General features: G+C 50.5%; 1 protein-coding gene across 3 annotated transcripts in view; it reads left to right on the plus strand.

Annotated features, from left to right (window-relative positions):
- Window positions 1-26,606, plus strand: part of KDM5B (lysine demethylase 5B) — a 1,291,824-nt gene that overhangs the window by 566,392 nt on the left and 698,826 nt on the right. For all 3 annotated transcript variants that reach the window (XM_069633695.1, XM_069633694.1, XM_069633693.1), the window contains one exon: window positions 9,087-9,268. In XM_069633695.1, coding sequence (XP_069489796.1) covers window positions 9,087-9,268 — 182 coding nt within the window. The remainder of the gene's footprint in view (window positions 1-9,086; window positions 9,269-26,606) is intronic.

Genomic DNA, 26,606 nt, shown 5'->3' on the forward strand with positions numbered 1-26,606 from the left:
AGAAGGATCCATCCACCACCTCCTTTTCAACCGTCGCGCCCCGTCCAGCCCTCCTCCCCGTCCACCCGAGGGGATGATACGGGGACTGACACGGCAGCGACGGGTACGGACGACGAGGCATACGACGAGGATATTCCGTCGTCGCCTCCCACCAGGGCTTCTCCGCCCGACGAGATCGGATCTTTCCACTCCATGATCTCCAGGGCTTCCGAGCTTTTCCAACTCTGCCCTGAGGAGAAGAAAAAGGAAGGCTTCCTTTATCAGCGGCGCGAGGCCAAGAGGAAGACGGTCCTCGCAGTGCCTCTGTTGGACGACATTTGGGATGAGGGCCTTTCCCTCCTCAAGAACCCTTCCACGACGCCAGCTAGAAGAGACCGGTACGAGAAAAAGTACCGGGTCCCGGACACGGCCCCCCTATGCCTCCGGGCGCAGCCTACCCCGGATTCCGTCGTCTCCGCGGCAGCCAGGAAGAAAGCGGGGGGGGTGCGGCCTCCACATCGACTTCCCCGCCGGACGGCGAGGGAAAGAAATTGGATGCTATGGGACGTAGAGTCATCTCGTCGGCAGCGACGACGATTAAAGCGGCCAACGCCTTGGCTATCGTGGCTCGCTACGACAGGGAGCTCTGGTACAAGATAGCTCCCCTGCTGGATTTTCTGCCGGACGACAAGAGGGCGGAGGCCCTGGAGATCCTGCAGGAAGGTGAGGTGGCCTCGGACCACGCCATCACCGTGGCGACGGACATCGCCGACACTGGGTTCCGCCAGCTGGGCAACAGCGTTTGCCTTCGACGTCGTGGATGGCTCAAAGCTACGGACTTCCGGCAGGACGTCCAGACCAGAGTCCTGGACATGCCCTTCGACGGGAACAACCTGTTTGGGAAGACAGTGGACGATTCCCTTCAGGCCATCAAGGCGGATACTGAGACGGCCCGGGCCCTTGGAGTTCTGCAGCAACGACGGACGCCCTTTCGGAGCGGCGGAGGCAAGGGCGCCTCCAAAGGTTCCGGCGGCGGTTTCGCTTCCTACCGTCAAGCGGCCCGCTCGTCGTCGCAAGAGGCCTACAGAGGACGAGGCAAGTCTAGCGGACCCCGCCGTCGTCGCCAAGGAGGTCAAGGCGGCAAGGCCGCGTCCAAGCAGGATTGAACCGGCCGTGGGGTCGGGCCCCCACCGAAGCACCCCGGTGGGAGGCCGGCTGGCGGGCTTCGTCAGCGTGTGGGAGTCCATCTCCACCGACCGTTGGGTGCTGGACGCCCTGGCCCGGGGCCACGCGCTCGAGTTTCAAAGAAGGTGCCCGCGCGTCCCCCCCGTGGCCAGGAAAGAACTTCACGTCCCTCAACTTCTCCTGGAGGTAAAGGCGATGCTCAGAAAGGGCGCCATCGAACTCGTCCCAAAGAGGCTTCGGGGCTCCGGAGTCTACTCGAGATACTTCCTCGTGAAGAAGAAGACGGGAGGATGGCGCCCCATCCTAGACCTGCGACGTCTGAACAAGTTCATCAAGGCGCAGAAGTTCCGGATGGTCACCCTCCAGCACGTCCTGGGTCAGCTGGAGGAAGGAGACTTCCTATCGTCGTCGGATTTGGAGGATGCCTACTTCCACATTCCCATCCTAAAGGGGCACCGAAAATTCCTCAGGTTCGTGGTCCAGGGGCGTCATTACCAGTTCAAAGCCCTTCCCTTCGGACTACGGTCGGCACCCAGGGTATTCACCAAGTGCCTCGCACCGGTGGCGGCGCAGCTGCGCCGCGAGGGGATTCACGTCTACCCCTACCTGGACGACTGGCTCATCCGCGCCAAGACGAGGGAGCTCGCCGTGGTCCACACGGCAAGGACCGTCCAACTCCTCACGGACCTGGGATTCTCCGTGAACTACGCCAAATCCCACCTGGTGCCCGCGCAAGTCGCACTGTTTCTGGGAGCGAGGCTCGACACAGTGTCCCTTCTGGCCTCCCCGTCGGAGGAGAGGACCAGGACCATCTTGGGCAAGGTGCAACGGATGTTGGTGGCCGACGCGGCCAAAGTGAGGTCCATCAAGTCCCTCCTCGGGATGATGTCTTCCTGCATCTACCTCATTCCCATGTGCAGGCTCCGGATGCGCCCGTTGCAAGAATTCCTGGATGCGCGCTGGATCCAGACGACGGGCAGCTTCGAGGAAAGGATCAAGCTCGACGAGAGTTTCCGACGAGCGATACGGTGGTGGGGCACCCGCGCGCATCTGACGGCGGGCATGGACTTCCAGACCCCAGCCCACCAGGAGACTGTGACCACGGATGCCTCCCTGGAAGGGTGGGGAGCGCACACCGAAAATCTGCACGCAAGGGGACTCTGGCTCCCGACGGAGAAGTCCCTGCATATCAACGTCCTGGAGCTCCGTGCAGTGTTTTGGGCCCTCAGGTCCTTCCTTCCGTCCCTCAAGGGCAAGGTGGTGAGGATCTTCACCGACAACACCACCACCATGTTTTACATCAGGAAACAGGGCGGAACCAGGTCCCCAGCGCTGTCCAAGGAGGCGCAGGACCTGTGGCATTGGGCCGTCGCCCAAGGGATTTTTCTGGTGCCGTTTCATCTGGCAGGGATAAAAAACACCATCGCCGACTCACTCAGCAGGGAGCTGCGCTCGTGCCACGAGTGGGAACTACGGCAGGATCTGGTGGATCGCCTCTTCCGACGGTGGGGCACACCCCAGATCGACCTGTTCGCGACGGCGACGAACACCAAGTGCCGGAGGTTCGCCAGCAGGTTTCCCCAGACGAGGAGCATGGGCGATGCTTTCTCGTTCCCCTGGGAGGGCCTGTTCCTCTACGCGTTCCCTCCCTTGCCTCTGCTAATCCGGCTCGTCAACCAGCTCAAGAGGTCACGGTGCAGGATGATCCTCGTCGCACCTGCGTGGCCGAGGCAGATATGGTTCCCGGACTTGCTGGACTTGTCAGCGTCCCCGCCGATCAAGCTGCCGGCGGACGCGGATCTACTCTCCAGGGAAGGAGGCGCCATCCTCCACCACGACCCGAAGTCGCTGAACTTGCAGGCCTGGCTCCTGCAGCGCTAGAGTTTGGAGGATACGACATACCGGCCGATTGCAGAGAGGTTCTTGCAAAGGCCAGGGCGTCCTCGACTCTTAAATGCTACGGACACAAATGGAAGAGGTTCTCTGTCTGGTGCCACGCACAGAAGATTAACCCTCTACGGATTACGGCTCCCCAAGTACTGCCGTACCTGCTGACGCTGGCCAAAGCTGGTCTGGCACACGCGTCCATCAAGATTCATCTTGCTGCGATCTCCCGATACACCAGAACCACGGGGCGGACGTCCTTGTGGTCTCATCGTCTGGTGAAAGAGTTCATGAAGGGACTGTTCAGATCGTTCCCGCCGGTGAAGGCTCCGGCCCCGGCGTGGGAACTCAACGTGGTGCTGACCAAGCTCATGGGACCTCCGTTCGAGCCTCTGCACTCGGCCCCGTTGAAGTTTCTATCGTGGAAAACAGCTTTTCTTGTGGCCATCACCTCCGCACGACGAGTGGGAGAGATCCAGGCCCTTTCCTGCAAGGCCCCGTACTTGACTTTCCACGACACGAGGGTAGTGCTCAGGACGCACCCCTCCTTCATGCCCAAGGTACCGTCCGACTTCCATCTCAACGAACCCTTGGTGTTACCTGTGTTCTTCCCGTCGCCTTCGTCGCCGGCTGAGAGGACTTTGCACTCGCTGGATGTAGCTAGAGCGCTGAAGTTCTACGTGGACCGCACGAAGGGTTTTCGGAAGACGTCACAACTCTTTGTGAACTTTGGACCTGTCAATCAGGGGAAGGCTCTCTCGAAGGCTTCCATCTCCAGATGGCTTTCCGGCTGTATCATGTGCTGTCACCGGTTGGCAAACCGACCGCTGCCTGGCCGTCCGAGAGCCCATTCCACCAGAGCGATCGCAGCTACCACGGCGTTCCTATCTGGTGTGCCCCTGCTGGACATATGCAGGGCTGCTACGTGGAGGTCGACGCACACCTTCACGAAATTCTACTGCGTCGACCGGGATTCCAGGGAGGAGTCCAGGGTCGGCCAAGCAGTGCTGCGCAACCTGTTCGCCTGAGGTGAGCCTGGTGAGGAGGTAAGATGCTTAATGTTGAGTTGATGTGATGCTTAATGTTGAGCCTTTGCCACCTCCCGTGGTTGTGCATGTGTGTACTGCTATGTATTCTTTATTCATGAGCATGTGAATCCATGCCAGACCCCATGCTGGAGAAGGAACAAGTTACTTACCTGTAACTGTTGTTCTCCAGCATGGGTCTGGCATGGATTCACATGCGAACCCTCCCGCCTACCCCTCTGCGGCTCTTCACTTGGTCATACTGCCACTTCACGTGCTTCCAAATCTGAAGATGGCTGCCAGAGGCGGTGCTTAGGTAGAGGGCAGTCATTGGCTGTGGTCAGTATGACGCAGAGACCAGTGATTGGTTATTACTACGAAAGACAGATCAGAAACGAAACTGATACTGGTTTTTTCTTTACCGAGGATTCCCAGCCTGACGACGGGGAATATTCATGAGCATGTGAATCCATGCCAGACCCATGCTGGAGAACAACAGTTACAGGTAAGTAACTTGTTCCTTTTTAAAATACATAGTGTTTCAGTGTTTGTTTGGATCATTTGTATGACAATTTCACTTGTAGAGCCCTCTCTCCCTGCCAAGATAAGCCTAGCTGCTCTGTCTACTCTACCGTGAACTCGGGTGGTACAGCCTTATACTAGGAGTGGAGTCTTGTACTGCCTCTTGTACCTACACCCTCAGTTGAATGGTGTTACTTAGCCCTTAGTTGGACTTCAGAAAAAAACTGTCCTAACACGAGGAACGGATGATCCCTCCACGCCAAGAGTCTCCGTTCCTGATCAGGACTGCTAAAGATCACAAGCAAGACAGGGCTCCTCCAGGACAGTAGCAAAAGTTGGTTGCCAGGCCTCCTTCAGTCAGGTCTCTGGTTTCTTTGCATGTCTCACAGCTGGACCGGATACTTGGCTCCTTCAGGTTTCTCCAGGATCTCTGTAGAATGGGTCCTCTTAGTCTAAAAGCCAGGTAAGAGCTGCTGCCCTCATTAGCCAATAGCAGGACTAGCCCAGACACACACACCCCAGCAGTGGTCCAATCAGAACCACTGGCTGGAACACTCATACATACCACTCAGACACAACTCATACATACCACTCAGACACACTATAACTAGTTTGTGTATTGGGACCAGACAGTGCCAGCCCACATCGTGCCAGAAAACACATTCAGCCCTCTAGTAGCCTCCCAAAAGCTTCTGATTTCCTGGACACTGGAAGTCTTTAGAAGGATTTTCCTGGCCTTTCAGGCCAGGAAGAAGGCTGAAGAACAAGATGGCAAAAGGACTAGGTCAAAATCTCGTTTGCACGCCATGTTTGACCAGTAGCCACAGTTAGTGGCCAAACGCAGTAAGGCTAAAACGAGAATTCCCAACAAGTGGGAAAACGTAACTACTGCCACCAGTTTAGGGTTTTTGGCTACTCTAGGTCTGCTAAAAGGATGTGTTCGTCTAAGGCAAAACCAAAATGTACACCATTGTACTGTAGTGTAAGCTGTATCGTACAGTGATAGTTACCACAAGTGATACAAAATTAGTGACACAAACACGAATAAGTGGTGCAATGTTTCCCAGTACTGACAGCCTGAAGGATAAATCCATTTCCCCATGACCTATAAGCAAAAGCCAGTGCAGTGAAGCTTTAAGGCTTCACTGTATTGCAAAAATTTGCAAAAACATGCTAATTCCCTCCACCTTATAGACCCTCAGCGACTTTGCTGGATTTTGAGGACTTGATTTTTTTTACCTGGAGAAAGTGAGACCTTTTTCCCCACTCCTGTATTTTAATGGGATTTTTATACACTGTTTCTTTTTTGGTTATGGAGTCTAACCCACTCCATAGGCATCATCTTTTACAGTTGTCACAAAGCACCTTCCGTGCAGTGCCACAGGGAAGTCTTCCAGAGTTCCCGAGGTTTAAATACCTTCTCTGGTATCAACTACTTTTTCCCAGAGCAGTAAAGTGAAATTGACTTTACTTGGCATTGTAATTGCTAGACCCAGCTAGAGTGCTAGAGGGGTTACTTAGTATCCCCTGTGTCTGAATGCTCATGTAACATTTTTTTGTTACCCTTTCCTCATTGGACTGGCTGGTGGCAGTGGTTTTGTTTTGAACTACCATGGTTTGCATTTACCGCAACCGTTCGCGGACCCGGTAATAACCACGGGAGATATCTTTTTCAAAATGGCGTCCAGCCGTCTTTGCTAAAATAGTTCCTGGTCTTCTTTTTTCACCAGGTCTTTGTGGAAAGGTCCTTCTTGAGAGTTTCTCTGCGCGCCAAATCAGGTTTGGTCTTTGTTCATTTCATCTTTGGCGGGATTCAGGAGTGAAGCCCACCTCTAGCTTCAGAGTGTCTGGGGAAGGCAGGAAGTGGGGGAGGTGCCCGAAACTCCCTGTGCTTAGTCTCTTGGGAGACCTAAATACACTCTGTGGTGATTGGCTGACTGTCCGGCAAGGACAGCCACCCTGCTGGGTGAGTGACAGCTAGGCTGGAATGAATTGGAGAGAACTGAATAAAAGCTGAGTCTTTTGGCTTGGATGGCAGTCGACCACTGGACGAAGGAACCGAAGAAGAGCTTGAAGAGGACGCCTGCTGCAACGCTTGGACCGTTGGTTTGCCCGTTGTAGCCCTGCTGCACTGACTACTTGCCAAGTTTGCATCGACGGAGAAGCCCTGCAAGGAAGACTTCTCCCTTTTTGAGTTAGTGGGAACAATCGACTCACAAGTAAGCCACCGGAACACCCATCTCGGAGCTGATTGAATTTCTTCAGCGTTGCTTCAGGAAACCGTAGAGCCAGGGAGAGGGAGACCAGATTGTGTGTTGCCTGTAAGCTGGCCTAAAGCTTTTGGAAGATCCTCCGGACTCCCACGAAGCAGGACTGATCAAGCCTGACCCGCCTCAGTTGAGTGCGCGATCTCAGATGTGAGGAAAGTCCACCTTCACAGCCAGGAACTGCACTTATTGGTATTTGCTGTACCGCAAGGAGCTGAAACCCGAAACGGCCACTGAAAGTAAAGTTTGCCGGTTGCCAGTTTTGACAGTGCAAGAGTCCCCCAGACGTCCTCCCTCTTTTCCCCATGACTGAGGCCCAGGAACAGTGAGATCTGGGCCTGGGCCTTAGTCGTAGAGACAAGAGGGAGGCTGTCGGGGGACTCCTGCAATGCACTTGGACGTTCAAAACTCGCATCGGCAAACTTCACTTTCAGTGGCTGTTCAGTGTTTCAGCTCCTCGAGTCTACTGCAAATAGCAACACCGTGGTTCCTAGCTGTCTAGATGGACTTTTCTTGCTTCTGGGGTCCCGTACTCTGAGGGCGCTCAGGCTCGGTCAGTCCTGCTTCCTGGGAGTCCATAGGATCTTCCTGGAGCTCTTGGCCAGCTTAAAAGCAACACACAATCTGGTTTTCCTCTCCCTGGCTATATGGTTTCCAGTGGCAATTCAACCAGCTTAGAGATGGAGGTCCAGGTGGCTTACTTTGGAGTTGATTTGTCCCACCAACTCAAGGGGAGGAGTCGTCCTTGCAGGGACATCTCAGTCGATGCGAGCTTGGCAAGTAGTCACTGCAGCAGGGCTTCACCGGGCAAACCAATGGTCCAGGATTTGCAGCCGGCGTCCTCTTCAAGTTCTTCGGTTCCTTCATCCAGTGGTCGACTCTGCCTTCCAAACCAAAAGACTCGCCTTTTATTCACTTGTCTCCCATTCGTTCCAGCATAGCTGTCACTCACCCAGCAGGGTGGCTGTCCTTGCCAGACAGTCCGCTGGCCAATCACCACAGAGTGCATTTGGGTCTCCTAGGAGACTAAGCACAGGGAGTTTCGGGCACCTCCCTCACTTCCTCCCTACCCCAGACATCCTGGAGCCAGAGGCGGGCTTCACTCGTGAATCCCACCAAAGGCAAAACTAACAATGGGACCAAACCTGATTTGGCGCGAAGAGTACATTTCAAGAAGGACTTTTCCACAAAGAAATTGCAAAAAAAGAACCATGTTGACAAAAATGGCACCCTTGGGTGCTTTACTGCAGCTGCAAACGCAGCCCGCGGTAAATGCACACCATGGTAGTTACAACACTGCCACCAGCCATTCAGTGGAGAAAGGGTAACATAAAAATGTTACATATGAAGCTAGACAAAGCTGATACCAAGTAACCCCTCCAGCACCCTATTGTAAGATAGTGTGTGCTGGGTCTAGAAAGTTAGTCCCAGAGGAGGTACTCCAACATTTGGGAAATCTGAAAGACTTCCCTGTGCTGCTGCACTGAAGGTGCTGTGTGACACAATGTAAAATATGATGCCTATGAAGTTTGTCGACTCCATAACCAAAAGACAGTGTACAAACTCACATTTAAATACATGAGAGTGGGGGAAAAGGGGGTTCACTCTCCAGGTTAAAAAAAAAATCAAGTCCTCAAAATCCAGCGAAGTTGCCCGCAGTCTCTAAGGTGGATGGAATTGGCACATTTCTGAGAATTCTCCCTAACATGGCCTGCTAAACATGTCCACCAGGCCAGAGTTTAGCAATCAATTCCAACACTTACATTGCCATTACGTGCCAGGAACACACTTGAGTAAAATGCACAGACAAAGAAATGTGGGACAGGCTCCTCCTGCACTATTACCAATAAGGGTGGTAGTAGCACTACACATTAAGGAGAAATAAGGGACTGATTCCTTCTGTACTGGCAGCCTTGATGCTTGACCCAAAAGAGTTGGGGGGGGGGGGGGGGGGGGGGGGGGGCGGAGGGCGGAAGACTTTGGGTGGGGGTATGTGGGGAGACAACATGTTAAGTCCCAAAAGAATAAGGGCTAAAAAGCAGCAAAATTGAATGTCTTCCCTATTGCTTATCCATCAGTACTTAACACACCAGAGGGCAACATCCAAACTATCCAGTACATTATACTTGTGTTAAATGGGGTGTTTTTTATTGTGAATGCAACCTCTAATATATGTCTTTCATTACATTAACTGTTTTGGTTGGCCTATATTCTTCTCTTGTAGGACTATATTGGCTGCGGGTGGAATTTGAACAATATGCCTGTGATGGATCCTTCTGTGCTTGTTCACATCACTGCAGACATATGTGGGATGAAACTGCCCTGGCTGTATGTGGGCATGTGCTTCTCGTCTTTCTGTTGGCACATTGAGGACCACTGGAGCTACTCCATAAACTACCTGCATTGGTGAGAAGTGTATTAATATTGTTGCATTGCCCATTACAATGACCAAAATATCTTGTAGGTACCCAAAAGGAATGGGTTCCTGGAACGGGCTGTTCACTACTTTCAGGTAATGCTCACCCTTAATTGGCTGAAATGGTGTTCAATGCATTGATTGGATGTTTTCAACCCTGTGCAGGTGAAGGGTCTGATGGAGTTCTGATACTCAAATGCAGACATCTGATTAGTTTAAATGACCTCCTCAAACATATTGACTGTACTCGTACGTCCCAATTCATTGTTGTGGGCATCCCTCAACATGGACACTGTACTTTAATGTTTGGCAGAGAAAAATTGAGCCTCCCCTTGAAATTTAGTACAGCTTGCGTGGCACGGCCTCTGGTGTTGTAACGCCCCACAGAGGCCCTGTCCTCCGGCGCCTCACCTCAGTCCCTTTTTCCGCATGAACGATGTCGGACCTGGCAGCCAGCACAGACTTATTTAGCTTTCCGCTTACACCCCATTTTTTGGTTTTCAATCTTTCGCAAACTTCCCTTCAGTGCCTCGCATCCCCCCATTCCCTCATCTCCAGGAACTCTCGTCAAGACAAGTAAGGCCCTCGGTTCAGCACAGCGACTTCGCCCCCGTGGTTCCCACTGAGGGGTTACTCGGTTCAGGTCTTCGCAGGCCCAAGCCCTTTAAGGCTACCAGTTCCCAAGTTGAGGTGCCCGGGGCCACCCAAGCAGAGGGGCTCACGGACCCTACCGTGCTGTCCTTTGATGAGGGAGGGGGGCGGGCCTGAGGGCGGGTGATTACGTTTATCCTCCTCTTCAACCCCATGGGGTAAGTGATCGAGTGCCACCTCCAAGACTCTGTCCTCGGTACGATCCAGTATGGCTACTGAGGGCATCCAGCCTACCGGCGCTCGCTCCGAGGTAGTGTGTCAGGGCGTTAAGACTACTGGTCATCCGGCTGAGGGCTCAGCATCTACCAGAGTGATCTGAGGTAGATGCTGCAGGTGCAAGACCCAAAGTGTAGCCTCCCATGTCTGAGGCATTGCGTGGCCTTTGCGGCCTCCCGCCCAGGGCATGGTGTAAGCCTTAAATGACAGAGGCACGTGGCAGAGCCTGCCAGGCTGGTGGCCATCTTGGATCCAACTCAGCAGCCCGCCCATGCAAAGGGCTCTGGCAGAAGATCCCAATTCCCTTCCCGCGAAGTGGTAGTAGATTGTACAGTACAGGCATCTGGCCGTCTCTGGGGTATCGCAGCTTTACGGCTACACGCCTCAGGCACCTCAGCACTTTGACCAGGAGCAAAGACCCAGCGCCTCAGCAGGGGGATTTTGGGGGGGGGGGGGATCCCCGATGGTTTGTGAGGACTGCTTCTTTGAGTGGTTACTCTTCCTCATTCCCCTCAAATGAAGGGATTCCTGAAGGATATAATGAAGGTTCTCCCGCAGGTGGTGCCTCCCTGGACCCCTACTCTGGGTACCCAGTGCCGGTCCCTTCCTCGGTCCAAGCCCTACTGGCTGTTCAGACCCCTCCTCTTGTTCTACAAAAGCGTCCCCCTCAACAGCTGTTGGATCGGTCTTCGGACGATTTAGGTGGCAGCCCGACGCCACCTGAGGACGATGACGCCCGGGACGAAGTACCCTTGTCAACAGTTAAGGCAATTCATGACCGCCTTCAGGGCCTGGTAAAGTTCTTGTGGGGGGTTTGGTGGGGGGGGGTTGTTCCCTCGGCCCGAGGAAGCACCCCAGGAGCGCTAACCGATGTTTTGGGTAAGCAAAGGATGTCCTGCAGGTGGCACGAAAGGTCTAGGAGAAGCCCAGGGCCAACGCCCAGATGAACAAGAACTGGACAGCAGTTTCAAGCTGATGGGGAGCCAATCCTCTTGGCCTCCCATTGGCAGCCACATTCTTCAGTGGTGACTGTGGCCTTATTATATTCGAAACCATAGTCTTCGTTGTCTTCCTCCATGGGAGCCAACTCCAGTTCTCTCCAAGAAGGACAAGAGCTTTGAGTCTTTTGGAAAGTGTTATTCCGTCATGGAACTACATCTGCAGCAAGCCAACGGAGATGCCTTCTTGGCTGCGGCTAACCTGAAGCTGTGGTGGGAGCTCAGGGAATGTCTGCCCTGTCGGACGGTCCCTGGACCTCCCGGTTTGCTCAGTCTTGGGCTACAGTGCAGAAGCGTTGCTGTTCTGTTTTCGCCTGGAACTTCAGTAGTTGCCAGCTAGTCCTAAAAGCCGCATTCCTGCAAAGTTTGTGCCCAGGGATCCTGTGCTGGAGAGGGCTTCCTTTTGTGCGTGACTGGAGAGGAGCCTGCTGCTGCCTGAGTGTGGTCACTGTTGCTGGAACCAGTCACCCCTCACCCTCCGCGCTCCCCCCCCCCCCCAATAGGGCCCTGAAGAGCCCTGCATCAGTGCCTGCTGCATTTCTTCGCTGGAAAGGGTTGCTCTCCGCTCCTGGACCCGCCCCGGAAATGTCCTTGCACCTGCAGCTCCTGGTCGTCTTCTACTAGATCCAATGGCATGAAAACCTACCTCCAGCGACACCCATTCGATCTGCCAAGTCCTTTGGGGAAAATCGGAGTATGGGTGGTGAGTTGTCTCAATACTTGACGCTGCCGCTCTCTCCTCAATTGTACAGTTGAAGAACTTGGATTTATATTCTATTCCATTGCTTTTTAAGTGTCTATTTAAAAAGATGATCTAAAAGATAGTTAAAATACCCACATGTCCCATCACCTTCCCTCCATCCTTGTGGGGCGTCACCCAACATGGGGATGGTACTGGAACTTTTGGCAGTGAAAAATTGAGCTTAACCTTTACATTTAATCAAGCGCGAGGGGCGTGTCATGCCTCGCCTCAGGCCCTTTTTCTGCACGGACGGTAGCTAGGCGCAGAGACTTTTTAACTTTCCGCTTGCTCTCTGTTATTTTTGTTAATCTTCACCTCTGTTTGATGCCTCGACCGGCGTATGACGGCTGCAGAAGGCTTCACATGATGCACGTACTGCGATTGCTTATTCCTGGCCTCAGACCCCTATGCTTTCTCTCGCGAGTGCCTGGGCCTCAACCACCACTGGGATGCGTGCCTGGCCTGCAGCGCTCTCGGTCACCAGGCATTGAAGAATCATCTTTCACACTGGAGGGAGATCTTCCATGCTTAATCTTAAAGAGTTTGTCTCCAGGACTCTCATGTCAAGACAATGTAGGCCCTTTATTTAGTAGGGCTCCTCACTGCGGACTCCTTCCCGGGGGTTTCCACAGATAAGGGTACCTTGGATTTTAGTTCTGGCAGATCTGAGGCTGTTCAGGCTACCGGTTCTCAAGCCAAGGGGCTCTACCATGCGGTCCACAAAGGGGCGATCAGGTTCGTCCGCTTCTTCTGACCCAGTGGGCAAGGGATGGTTATGGTTTACCTCCAAGAGTCAATCCATGGCACGGTCCAGCACGACTACCAGCTCTATTGTTAAGGGTGCACAGCCTACCGGAGCCACCTCTGAGGTTGTGGTTGAAGGTGATTTGACTGCTGTCCAGGATGCTGAGGGCTCTGAGGCTACCCAAGCTATCTCTTAGGTCGACTCTTCTGCTTCAGGTTTGAGGACCAAGGCGTGTCCTCCCATGTCTGATCCAACACTGGGGGCCTTCGTGCCCAGGGTGTGGTGAAAAGTTCCAAGATGGTGGACAAGCACCTGTTTGAGCCGTCTAGACTGGTGGCCATCTTGTATTCGGATCCAGTCCTTCGCCCATGAAGTGGGCCATGCAAGAGGACTCCAGTCCCCTTCCTTTGGAAGTGACGGTTGACTTTCTTGTAATCAGGAAAGGCGGCCCAGTGCTGCTGAGTGCTGGGCACTCTGGATCCGGCAGCTTGCAAGGATCGCTTTGAGCGCTTCCTCCTTTTGCGCTCCTCGCAGATAACTGGGCTCCACAGGGGTATAGTCGGATGTGATCCCACCTCTGGACCCTCTGGCATTTCCGTTGCCTGTTCCTCATCCGATCCAGGCTCTACCAGTTCTCCAAACTCCTCCGCCACCTCCTGTACCACCAACACCTCCCCCGCAGCAGCCATTGGATCCACAGCCATCTTTGTGTCTGGATCAAGGGGTTTTGGGGGGGGCGGTGGCGGCTCTGGTGTTTCAGGACCTCTGTCTGGAAAAGAGGGTGGAGGGTGGATGGTGGTGACGACAATGGTGACAAACACTCTGCATATGTAAAGACTTTTCATGACTGCCTTCAGGGCCTTGCAGAGGCGGCTCCAGGTGTTGGGAGCGCTAGCAGAGGTTTTGGCCAGAGTCACTGAGTCGCTCAGGCATTCCGCCCCAGAAGGAAGTCCTGCAGGTGGTGAGAAAGGTCTGGGAGAAGCCCAGGACCAGCACCCAGATGCAAAGCAAATTGGACCACTTGAGGCTTTTGGATGGGGAGCCAGTCCTCCTGGCCGCCAACCCCCAGCCTCTCTTGTGGTGGCTGCGGCCTCATTATATTCTAAACCATAGTCTTCCTCTGCTGGAGCCACCTCCAGTTGTCTGTCCAAGGAGGACAAAGTCCTTGAGTCTTTTAACAAACATTGCTACGTCATCTCAAAGCTGCATTTGCGGCATGCTAACGCTGATGCCATCCTAGTTGTGGCAAACCAGAAGCTATGGCGAGAGCTTGGGGAGTTTCTGCCTGATTTCACTCTGGAGAAGGAGGCCTCCATTAAGGCTTGCCTGGCTGATAACTGGGCAGTTGCGCAAGTCCTCAGGGAGTCTTCGGTGTCCCACTTCAACGCAGCCAGCAAAGGGCTGTGCCTGGGGGTTGAGATGAGACGGATGGGGTGGATCCATGTCACTACATTCTCATCAGATGTGGAAGGACGGATCCTAGATCTTCTTTTTGAAGGCTCTGTTTGTGTTTTATTTTTTTCCCCTCCCCTCATTCTTCCACCGATGACTAGATGACAAACACGCCCTCTACACAGGCCGCTAAGTCCTCGGGTATAATTGACTAAGCCAGAAGGCCTACCTTCAGTCTCAGGGCTGGTCAGACTTCAAACCCTGCACTTTCACAGGCTTCAAGAGGTTTTCGGGACCAGAGTGCAGAGGCCTGCTGGGACGTCCAATGACCACAGGAGGAAGCAGTTGAGGACTTTGTGAGATTTTTCTTTTTTTTAATTCTTTTTTTTCCGTTCCCCCTCCTCAGATGGGATACAGCTTGCCGGCTGGCTCTTTCAGGATAGTTCTTGAAAACCTTTCTATAGTCTCCATAGGCTTCAGTCTTCCTCTTCCATCCTCTCCTCCTATGCTTCACGGGCCATTTTACTGGATATAATTTTCTCTTTTAGAGGCAGGCAGTGGTGTCGGTTCCGCTGACGGGCTCTGGCATCTACCCCAGGATTTTTGAAGTACCCAAAAGCAACCAGGCTTACCTGAGGGTAGTCCTGGACCTGTCTTTTCTCAACCTGTCTTTACTGCTCAAACGCTTCAAGATAACTCCTGCGCACATAATCTCTGTGCCTAAGGGACGGGGGGTGTTCCCTGGCCCTCAAGGATGGGTACCTTCATTTTCCCATTTACTAGCTGCATCGGAAATGTCTTCAGTTTACGATTGTCGTACCACTTCCAGATCGAGGTGCTGCCTTTTGCCCTCAATTTGTCTCCTTGTGTGTTCACGAAGATGAATGCGGTGGCTGATCTGTCTACCCTTATCGGGACGACTGCCTGGTCAGGGCCAGCTCGCACAAGTGGGGGGGGGGCAGTGCACTCCTGCCAACGGCTGGCAGATGTTCTTAACCAGCTGGGTTTTTCCTTGAACCTGCGGAAGTCGAAGCTGACTCCCGCTCAGGATCTGGTGCTCCTTGGAGTGTGCAAGGACACAGCTGTGCAGCGGGTGATCCCCCACGCCTGTGAGGCTCCTCTCCCTCCGCAGGGTGATGGGCCACTTTCTGACCAACTCGACAACCTCTGCATGGTGGTTCTATCACCTTCTGGGACTGATGGCTGATTGTGTGCTCACAGTTCAGCACTCCCGCCTCAAGATTAGTAGGCTTCAGCTGGCAGCCAATTAGGACTAGGAAATGGGGTTTTATTTATTTTAATTTTTGTAATAGGTTGCTTGCTTGTGGGCCTCAGCCGGACAGGATCCCAATCCCCCGCTCCTCATCCTGGATCTTTGCTGGTGGCTGATGTACAGCAATGTGGCAGTGGGAGACCCCTCTACCCGACCAGAGTACACTCTGGTGGTGACGACTGAGTCCTCACTGTCGGGCTGGAGGAGGGCTACCTGGAGGGCCTGCTGCAGATCGGTCTGCTCAAACTCACGACGGTGGGCCTGTCGCTCGAGGCTTTTCTGCCTCATCAGGGACAGTTTTTGTACTAATTATTTCTTTCTCCAGCATGGGGTCTGGCATGGATTCACTTGCTCATGAATATTCCCCGTCAGGCTGGGAAACCTCAGTAAAAGAAAAATCTGTTTCAGATTTGTTTCTAAACTGTCTTTCTCCTATAAACCAATCACTGAGCTCTGGGTCATACTGCCCCCAGCAAATGACTGCCTTTTACCTAAGCCCCTCTGGCAGTCATCTTCAGATTTTTACTGCACGTTCAGGTGTTGGGATTACTCGTGTTTTGCTCTTCGAGCTTTGTGGGTTTTTTGAGTTTTTTGGTAGGAACTTTTTTCGGGTTCAATCGAGCCAGTGTGCTTCATCGCTTATCCTTCCGATTAACGGGGACCTGTTTTTCTGCATCTATAATTGCCCCTCAAGGGCAGAAATCGTTGTTTCTTCTTGGAAGCTTCTAGAAGTTCATCAGGCCTACTCTGTGCCGTATCATGTCGGAGGAGAAGGACTGAGCTTCCCTCTTCAAGCTGTGCACCAGCTGCAGTTTGCGGAATGTCTTCACGGGCAAACATTCTCAGTGTCTGCATGGTCTGCACCAGACACATAAAAATTATGATGATTGGGAGATCTGCTGTGGCTTCTCCAAGCGCACGATAAAGGATAGACGCGTCCGGTTGGCTGCGTTGCTCAAAACCAGGACCTCTAGCCCGGGTGATTCACAGGGACATGCCTGTACTGGATCCAGCCAACCTGAGCAGGCTTTTAAGTCCTTTGAGGGTGCTCCGTCCTGGGGGTGGGGATATGGGGGGCTCAAAACCAGGCCAACTCTGCTTCCGTCGGGGTCACCATGCCAGTGGTTTCCTGTTAGGCAAAGTTTGTATGCAGTACCCTCTGGGAACACTACAAACAACTGACTACATGTATTGGAAACCCAACCTTCGGTATAAGCTTGTACTACAGTTTTGGTAGCGTGTTGAGCAGCCAGGCTTATCTCAAGTGTGGTCAATGCGAGCTGCAGGGGTGGTACAGATATTTACAGTTACAAGTATTCAAATAAACTCTTACACTCATGGTTTCTTGAATAAATAATTTGAGTCAGAATAAGGCTTCTTCAGAAGTGAGCAATATAATAGTAACACTCAAATACACCTCATGAAATACTCTTAATATCTCTAAATCAGTAGATGCCCTTTTGGGATGGGCCACAAACACTACCTACAGGGTGTTGCGGACATTAATATAGCACTGTTGTATTTAGGATCATATAGTAACAGACCACAAATATTCTTAAGCAGGCAAATACTTTCAGATCTCCCTCTATAGGAGTCTTTCAGTGGAAGAGGCTAAGCTAATTTCAATAGACAAGTCTATGTAAGCTGAAGCACTTCTTTGTAGGTAAGTAGAATGTCTTTGCACAATGTTTTTAGAAGTCTTTGAAGAAAGGAAGAATCAAATGTAGGGCCACCAGCTGATTAGACTTGTGAGTAGTAGAAGATGCACGCAACTCTACAGTAAGAGCTAAGGTCTCTGACTTTTTTACAGTACCTTTAAAATGAAGAAAAGTGCAGTAGATGACTCCTGTAACTGTGCAGCTCTGCAGAGCTCACTGTTCCTGGGCCTTAGTCGTGGAGACAAGAGAGAGGACAGGACGTCTTGGGACTCCTGCAATGCACTGGGACAGTCAAAATTCACAACCGGCAAACTTCATTTTCAGTGGCTGTTCAGTGTATCAGCTCCTCGCATCTACGGCAAATAGCACCACTGCGGTTCCTGCCTGTGTCTATGGATTTTTCTTGCTTCTGGGGTCCAACACTCTTGAGGGGGCTCAGGCTCGGTCAGTCCTATCATAAACCATGAAGGAAGTACTGCTATGTGAGGGTTCTACCAAAACAGATTTAAATTCTGAGAAAAAGGATTTGTATTCTGGGGAACCCTTTTTGATTACTAGTGGAACTTATCCAAACATACATAGCCTATAATTATTTCCAGAAAGAAACTCACAAGAAGAGTCTGCATATTAAGTAAAGTTAATTGTAATGCAAAAAACACAATTCTCTTGTATACACTTGTGCATATCAGAGTGTGCTTTGAACAGAAAATTAGTGTAGTAAGCATTAACACAGGAAAAAAAACACATACAAATTACAGTGAGTCCCTAAACAAATGTGGTTAACTAGGGAAGCCAAAAACAAACAGGACAACCAGTGCGTCAAACAAATAAGCAGTCTCTATTAGTGAAATACAACCTGAATTTAAGAGAGAACAAGGAAAAGAATGAACATATATATTTAATATTTATAATACAATGTCACTTAAATTGCATTAATTGCTCAGATACCCAGTCTGTTACAGTAAAAAAATCCTGGTAAACATGTATCCGAAATCAGAAAATCCTCTGGGCAGGTCTCGTATCAATGGCAGCAAGAAATCTCATCAACTGCCGCACCTTCAGTCAATGGACAGCAATTGTCTAATGCATGAAAACTTCTCGTGTGCATCGGCCAAAAACAGATGCCTTAGTGTCTGCATTGGCCAAAAAAATAGGTGCCAACGTTAAAGGGGGTGGGGATCCTGGTTCAGTTTGTGGGTAGTTGTAGAACATATGCCAGGTGTCCATCTGAGATCCCTATAGTTGGTCTTTTTAATCCCCCTTGCAGGAAGTTTTTACGTTTCGGTGGCAATCACGTCCTAGTGTTAACCAAAAAATAGTTTCTAGTTGAACATGGTGGCTGCCTTTTTCAGGGCACAAATTGGCTCCTGTAACAAAAAGAAACCAAAAAAGGGTTGAAAAATATAATAAGTGACAAGAGTTGTCCTTGAGGAGACAAATAGTGTTCTCTTTTAGGACATTTTAGGCAGCTAGTAATGAAGATGTGCAATGAATGCAATGAAAGTATTGCAAACATTTTTTTAAAATATTTATATAGTTGGGCTAGGAATAAGAGGGTCAGAGCAGAAAGACTAAGATTAAACTGCCTTTGGCCTAGTGTGGTCGGCATACATCTAACTTGTATTGACTCGCCACAAATATCCTAGAAGCTGTCTCTCTAATAGAGGCCCGCTCTTCTGTCAGGCAACTGCATCTAAATCGGGATGTCAATTTGAAAGGGAAAGAAACCTGCGTCTCCATCAGGTAGAGGACAAAGGTAACGTGGTCGCGATTGGAACCGGTAACCTACCCTACAGAAGGAAAGGGAGAAAGGGCATGAGGGAAGTGGTGGGGGGAGGGGAGGCAGAGAAAGGAAGAAAAGTGTTACATGTACATCTCTCTATGATGAGTGCATAAGCATGGGAATAGCCCTGCACTGGTATCGAGCTATTCTCCACGCCCTATCTTGAGTAGGTATGTCGTATGTTGTGAAAAGGAATATGTTGAATAATACCTTGAAAAAGGTGGGCACATGAGCAGAGTCCCTTGAGATAATTCAAATTGGAGAGGCGTAACAGGAGGTCCCATGCGAAAACGTGGGGCGTAATCCTCATGTCAGGCTATCATGTATATGTTCATTACCTGCATAAAAAATTGAGAAAATGAAAAGGCGAAAGAGCGGGTCAAAAGCGTGTTATGGTGCCCTTCCGTAGCCATCTCTCGTTGCAACAAAATGTAGATGCTAAATGACGCATCCGTCTGAAATAATTTACCTGGGCGGGTATGCTTGGCTGCATGGAACCGGTCGCTGACGTGTGCAGCTGGCGGCATCGGGCTTGACGGAGACGCTCCCCTATCTGTAGAGCCGTGCCTGCCAGTTGTGGAGCGGATGTAGTGATAACTGCAGCTCTGCTGGGAATGGCTGTGGGTGTGACATTGGCGTCCAATCGGGTTGAGGCGAGGCCTGCGTCCCGATTGGGTGTGACATGCTAGCCTGTCTACTTGCTAGGTGCGACTACTTGCAATGTCCATGGAAAGAGTTCGATCTACGCAGAACTCTTACGTATGTGAATATCGCGGGGCGGGGGTGCCGGTCCATGGAGAAAAGTAGAGCCATAACAATTGAATATTTTGTGTACGCCAACGAAGTTAAAGTGAGGTTGCACGCTCAGCGGACCTCCCGCGGGAGTGTCACCAACATCCAATCAGGGTCCTAGAATAACGGGCCCTGATTGGTGTCGTCATAGGCGTGATGAGGAAGGATTGGCGTACGGTTGTGGCAGTGCACATCATAAGACTGTGCCTGCGTCTAGACCGTACCGTGGAGAGACCCTCAGTTACTAGAACCACAGGGAGCTTCTCTCTGCATCAAACCGCTTGTCGTAAAGGGGGTCGGGGGTGCGGTAAAGAGACAGACCCCAACTGCCTCAATTCCGGAATGTGTATCGGTGTGATGGGGGCAGCCCAAACACTGAAGGACATGTGTAGAGGTACCTGTCCCTGCCGGGAATGGAATGCGGCTGACAAAGTAACAGGAGCAGAGCTGTGGTCGTATGTGACGTGTCACTAGGCAGAGGGGCTCAAATATGCATCTGCTGGTTTGTCAGACATCTTCTATATTCTAGAAGTCCACATGGGCAGTAACAAATCCGCTAGTGTTCAAATGCAGTCAGGCATTTCTCAGTGTAAAGATTGTTCGGTGATCCTACTGGACTGGCTGCCATGGAATGCGCCCTATGGGGGACCACATTCCGTGAGCATGTGAAACCAGCAGGTGGCCGGATGTGGGAGCCTGTAGTGCTCACTGATGAGGATAATACTGTTCATTGAGTCCATAAGCCACTGAATCCATCCTGTGAATCCATCAGCACTCCAAATCGAGAAGGCGGCCTTGAATTTTGGGGCCATTCCTAACTCGTTCAAGCACCCACCATTTCAAATCTTGTGGGCTGTTTCTTTTCCATATAATGTTGCACTATGGGGGAGGTAAGGATTCTAGATCGGTTTTCTGAGATCCGTATGCCAACATTGCGCATGGTTTGTCCCACATATCGCAAATGACAGGGGCACTCAATGCAATATACAGCTTTATTCGTTTTGCAGTTTGATACATCCTTCAGTGTCCATGTCGTGTCTCCCACTTGGAATTGTTGCATTTTTTGGGTAAACTGACACACCGAGCAAGAACCACACAAGTAATGTCCTCTGAGAGGACGGAGGTTCCATAGATTTCCTTGATTGGTCTTTTTGATGTACATTGACTGAACCAAATGTTCTTAGGTTGCGGGCCCTTTTGAATGCGAATCTGGGGTTTGGTTGGTTAGCAAACAGTCTCACTATGGGCCAATATTTGTAAATGATCTTTTTAATGTCGAAGACATGTTGCCCATGGGTCACCACACAGGTGATCTGGTCTTCCTCTATGTTGGATGTTTTGGGGGTAAGGAGTGAGTCCATACAGGTAAATCGGGCTGTTTTACATGCCCGGGAGACCAATTTCTTCGGGTAGCCTTTCTCGTAACATACTGCTTAGAAGAGTGGCGTCATGGTAGAAGTCATCACGGTCAGTCCTGCTTCCTGGGAGGCCACAGGATCATCCTGGAGCTCTAGGCCAGCTTAAAAGCAATGCACACAATCTGGTGTTCCTCTCCCTGGCTATACGGTTTCCAGCAGCAACTCTGTGGAAATGTAACCAGCTCTGAGATGGATGTCCAGGTGGCTTACTTTGAAGTTGATTGGTCCCACCAACTCAAAGGGAGTAGTCCTTGCAGGGGCTTCTCTGTCGATGCGAACTTGGCGTTTCAGCACTGCAGCAGGGCTTCACCGGGCAAACCAACGGTCCAGGCGTTGCAGCAGGGGTCCTCTTCAAGCTGCTCTTCGGTTCATTCGTCCAGTGGTCGACTCTGCCTTCCAAGACAAAAGACTCTGCTTTTATTCAGTTCTCTCCCATTCATTCCAGCCTAGCTGTCACTCACCCAGCAGGGTGGCTGTCCTTGCCGGACAGTCAGCCAGCCAATCACCACAGAGTGCATTTGGGTCTCCTAAGAGACTAAGCAGAGGGAGTTTCAGGCACCTCCCTCACTTCCTGCCCACCCCAGACACTTTGGAGCTAGAGGTGGGCTTCACTCATTAATCCCGCCAAAGGGGAAATGAACAAAGAGACCAAACCTGGTTTGGCGCGCAGAGAATCTCTAGAAGGACCTTTCCACAAAGACCTGGCGAAAAGACTGGGGACCATTTTGTCAAAGATGCCTCTGTGCCATTTTGAAAAAGATGGCTCCTGCGCTTACTTTACCGGCGTTGCAACCAGCCACGGTAAATGCAAACCATGGTAGTTCAAGACTAAACCACTTCCACCAGCCATTCAGTGAGGAAAGGGTAACAGAAAAATGTTACATGAGGTCTAGAAAGTTGCAATGGTAAGTAAAGTCAATTTCACTTTACTGCTCTGGGGGGGGAAACAGTCGTTTATCCCAGAGAAAGTTATTTAAACCTTGTGAATATCTGGAAGACTTCCCTGTGCCACTGCACTGAAGGTGCTGTGAGACCATGTAAAAGATGCCTAATGGAGTTTGTCTCCATAACCAAAAGAAACCGAGGTAAAAATGACATTAAAATACATGACTGGGAAAAAGGGTGTCGCTCTCTCCAGGTTAAAAAAAAAGTCCTCAAAATCCAGCAAAGTTGCTGGGGGTATAGAAGGGGAAGGGAATTAGCCCATTTATGAGAATTCTCCCTAACATCCGCCCTGTGCAACTAATCCAGAACAGGACTGCAAGATTTGTCCTTGGTCTCAAGCCCTGGGATCATATCTCTCCAGCTCTGAAATCTCTCCATTGGTTCCCAGTTGATGCAAGGATTAAATTCAAAACCCTCTGCATTGTCCACAAGGCTTTCTGCGGCCTAGGTACAAAATACCTTCAGCTATCCCTCCGCAAATACCTCCCCTCTCAAGCTCTTAGATGCTCTACCTCCAACCCCCTCAGGGTCAGTCGTTTTTCAAAGAAACAAGCTGGGGTTCGATCTGCTTCCCTGCCACTCTGAAACTTGAGGAGAACCATCTCTGGTTCCAGAAGCACCTCAAGACCTTCCTCTTGGCTTCTGCCTTGGCCCCCCCAAACCCTGTCCCCTGCTAATCTGTTCTCTCTCGGCACTGTGCACCTGGCCACCTATCTTCGGGGCCCAGGTACCTGTTCACCCTGCCACCCTCCTGCACTGCCTCTGGGCCACCGCTTGTACTGGGGTCTGTATCTGTACCCATACAGTCTCTCCCCCCCCTTTTTCTTCCTGCACTTATCAGTCCTACACAAAACCCAGCACTTGCCACTTGCTGGCTGCACTACCACTGTTGCCTTTATTATTTATCTGTTTCTCCTTTGCTCCGCACTTTCCACTTCTTCCCCCTATGGAATGCATTAACCCACTTGCGCTCTGCCCTGCAGCATCACTGTGTGCTGGTGGCACCAGAATCGTCAAAATGGCTGCGAAAATCCCATGCGCGCCAAAACCTAAGGAAATTGCGCTCTACCAAGCACAAAAAGATGGCTGCCAAATCTACCATGCATGTTGTCGGCGGTGGGATGGAGACCACACTTCTGAAACCATTGGGCTGCCCAACATGTAAAAATAGAGCACAGATGAAAAGCAGTGCTTGCTGAAAGAAATCCAAAATCTTGCAGTTAAATCTTTTCTTGGTTGCTGAAAATACGAAATACTGGTCCTAAACACCCACAAACATCCAATCTTCCTGCGGGTGTCATATTTTACTGAAGTCAAGAAAGCTTTGTGGAATTGCAATATCCTGGAAAGCTGAATTGGTCAAAAAAACATCCGCAGCCAGTTTGCCTGCCTGTGAAAGCTGTCAAAATCTGGGCGCAGTACCAGCGACTGCCTGAATGCTGTTTTCAAAAGCCTGCATTAGAACTGTAAACTTGTACCATTAAGATCTAATAAAGTAACCTAGGTTGTAACTTTCTAAACGTCATGGTTTAGAGTCTGGAATCGGTGTTCTAGATGTTTGTTTTAAAATTGCAAGTTTATTTTTAAACAAAGAAAAATGTAATTGACTTAAAGTAAACCTGACTACAGGCCAAAACCACAAACAACTTCCTGCTCAGGGCCAGGCACCTCCCTTCTGCTCTCTAGACCAGGAACTCGCATTAATGTGTTGATTAAGAGGGCAGGGGCACTTTGGCTGCTCTGGGAAGAGCACAATGGGCTTCCTCCCAGGCATGGAGATGCTAATCAGGTAGGATTGTAAAGGGCCTCTGCCAGAATGAGGCGGGGACAGACAATGTTTGATTCAAAATGGACAAAAAGCATATTTCTAAAAAGACTGATAATTGACTGTGGACAATTGTAAAAAAAATATGTAAACCCCGGACTTTTGAACCTACATTTTTTGCTGCACATTTTAAGAGGCGCCAGAACTCTGTGCTATGTTCTGGGACGTAACTGTCACAACCCTCGCCCAAACCCCCCCGCCCCCCTGGTAAACCTTTGGCCAGGTGGAGTCAGGACTCGGGCCTCTAGAGCCTGGCATCCTCTTCAGAAGCCCTCAAGGGGCCAGTCCTGCCGCCTATGGCGCCAGGCTCATACACCATGAACAACAATGTGCTTGGGAACTACTTTATTGTATTGTCAGCCAACATGGAGGCATCCACATAGCTTGGTTCCCTAAGAACCAGGCTATGCGGTCTAGTGTTTTGGGTGTGGCAGGCCTGGAACGTCTTTCACTGGTACTACTTTACCTGGGCTATATAAACCACACCCTGACTGCAGAACAAGCTTGCAACATGATGCTCACCGTGTCGAGCTATTCCCTCGAACCCCGGAGAAGCAGAACCTGCAAGGAGACAAAAGGAACATCATTAGTAGCAGCATCTTACCTGCACTCTTCATCTTCAAACACTCGCAGCTACTGAGAACAGCTTCCTCGAATCTGCACGCCTCCCGGACAGAACGACCTGAAAGAGGAAGATCGAGGCAACATTAAAGAAAGCTGTAGAGACATTTACAAACTGCTCAAAAGGCTTACCTGGCTGGTCGCCTCTCGGCTGGCACCACTCGGGACATTCCACTCGTGCTGAAGAACACTGCGACCTACAAGGAAGGAAAACACAGGTTAGCAAAGGCAAGACTTCGCAGCGCTGCGCATAGCGCTTACTTACCGCATCATAGCGCTCTTAATGCGCCATCATTTACCAACGAGGCTCAACCAAGCCAGTTCGCCGCGCTGAAGCTCTGCATACCTAAGGGAGAAAAAAAGACATTTTAAACAAAGAAAGGCATGCAGGATAGCAACAAAACTAAAGAACAGCAATAAGACCTACCTGAGCAATGTCAAACGGGCTGGCGTCAGTGAAGTAACTGGACCGCACTCACCCATGAAAGACAACGTGCCCCTGAAAAGAAGGCAGGACGGAGAGCACACCTAATTCTACCACAAGGTGAGGAGAGGGCGCCAGAGGGACTGAAAGCATACGGGGGTGGAGGGAGGATACTTACCCCAGTCGGTCAGTCTTGAACACAGTCCTCCTGTATTTTCAGGCAGAACCTTCCCCGCAGACCACATCAGGGCAAAGCTGAGAAGCATACCAGCGAGTAACCCGGCTGGGTGTTGTCCCTGTGGATACCAGGTGAGCGTAACAGTAACAGTAGAAATTGTGGTTTTATACCAAATGTAATTATGTCAGAAGTATGAAACTTCACACACTTATGCCCAGATACAATGCGCACATGTGTACACATTTTTGGACAAACTAGATAGTGTCCCGGACAAAAAGTGCAAAATTCTGTCAAATCCAGACCCAAGATCCTACCGTGACGGGGCTTGGAAGAGCCTTTGCTCCACAAAATATGTGATCAAGATATGTTATGGTTATAAAGTCTGCAAAATTGTAAATATGTATTATGCAAAAAGTAGATTTCATGTTCAAAAGTCAAGGGGAGGATTCCCTGAATCATAAACCCACATCATCATGGTGACGCCCTGTTTTCTTCTCCAATCAAGGGAGAGAGGAGACCGTAGCCTATAGCTAGCCTAGGGGGCGCGCTTAGGATAATCCAGCATACATACCCCTTTATCAAATGCATAAATTGAGAAAGCTGAGGACTTAGAAACACAGAGATTCACCCACTAACCGATTACTGGCGGAGCACTTTGCAAGAGAATTTGTCATCTTCCGTGCTCCTGACTCAAACTTGGCAAGCAGAAAGAACCATTTTTAGCTAGGCCTTGAATTCCAGAAACCAGAATTTACCCCAGACATCTAAGGGGAACCAAAGAACAGCCTGGCTGTGCTGTACTGCTTTCCTGCTAAGAATTATTGCCAGAATCCAAAGACCCAACCCAGTAGAGCCGTGCTGAGACCAGATAGCTGTGAACCAGAGCCATTGCCGACCAGTCCGGTGTGCCCAGCAGCCCATCCCCGTCCGGTGTGCCCAGCAGTATTTCTAACCAGAATCCCTGATCTTGATGGACCAGAATTCCTGACGGTTCTGTTTAAACATATAATAGTGAGTATCGTTAGTATAGGACTATCACTAGCCTCTGTACTGTCCATAGTCATCCCTATCCAAACCCAATCTCTTATACTCTACTCAGAACTGCATTGTTAGAATTATTTTGGAACTGCCTGAACTCTTTAGCTCATCCCTATCATTGCTTATGTAATATTGTTAAAATCATCTTTGCGCTGATATATTGCATCTGAAGAAGGCAAGTGTCTCGGCTGGCAGTTGCCTTGATCAAGTGGCTGAGCTCCCGTGTAGCAATTGCTTCTTCATAGTCCATCCGTAGTGTAAAGAAATCCTGTTTCTTTTAAAAGCGCATCTTGTTTTACATTTTGCCTCTATCTGGAAAAAAATGACAACGAAAACGTCCATAACTCCTTCAATTATGGAATGAAAAACGTCTGCTTGTAGCGAACATCCACAGCTTTCCATAGAACCAAATGCTTTGTTCTCTTGTGATTACCATGCGTGGAAAAGTTTGACGCAAATTTTCATTTTGGCAAAATCTAGATCGTGTAAAATAGCTTTTCAGTGCACCCGACCTCAATTGAAGTTTTCCCATTGCTTATTACACTCAAATCATTACTAGTGTTTGTTTGCAACCATATAAAGCGGTTCCCATTTTTAGTGTTTTTACCCATTCCATTCAAAGCCAACTT

This window comes from Ambystoma mexicanum, chromosome 13 (genome assembly GCF_040938575.1).
Source record: "Ambystoma mexicanum isolate Mex_15411 chromosome 13, UKY_AmexF1_1, whole genome shotgun sequence".
Classification (NCBI taxonomy): Eukaryota; Metazoa; Chordata; class Amphibia; order Caudata; family Ambystomatidae; genus Ambystoma; species Ambystoma mexicanum.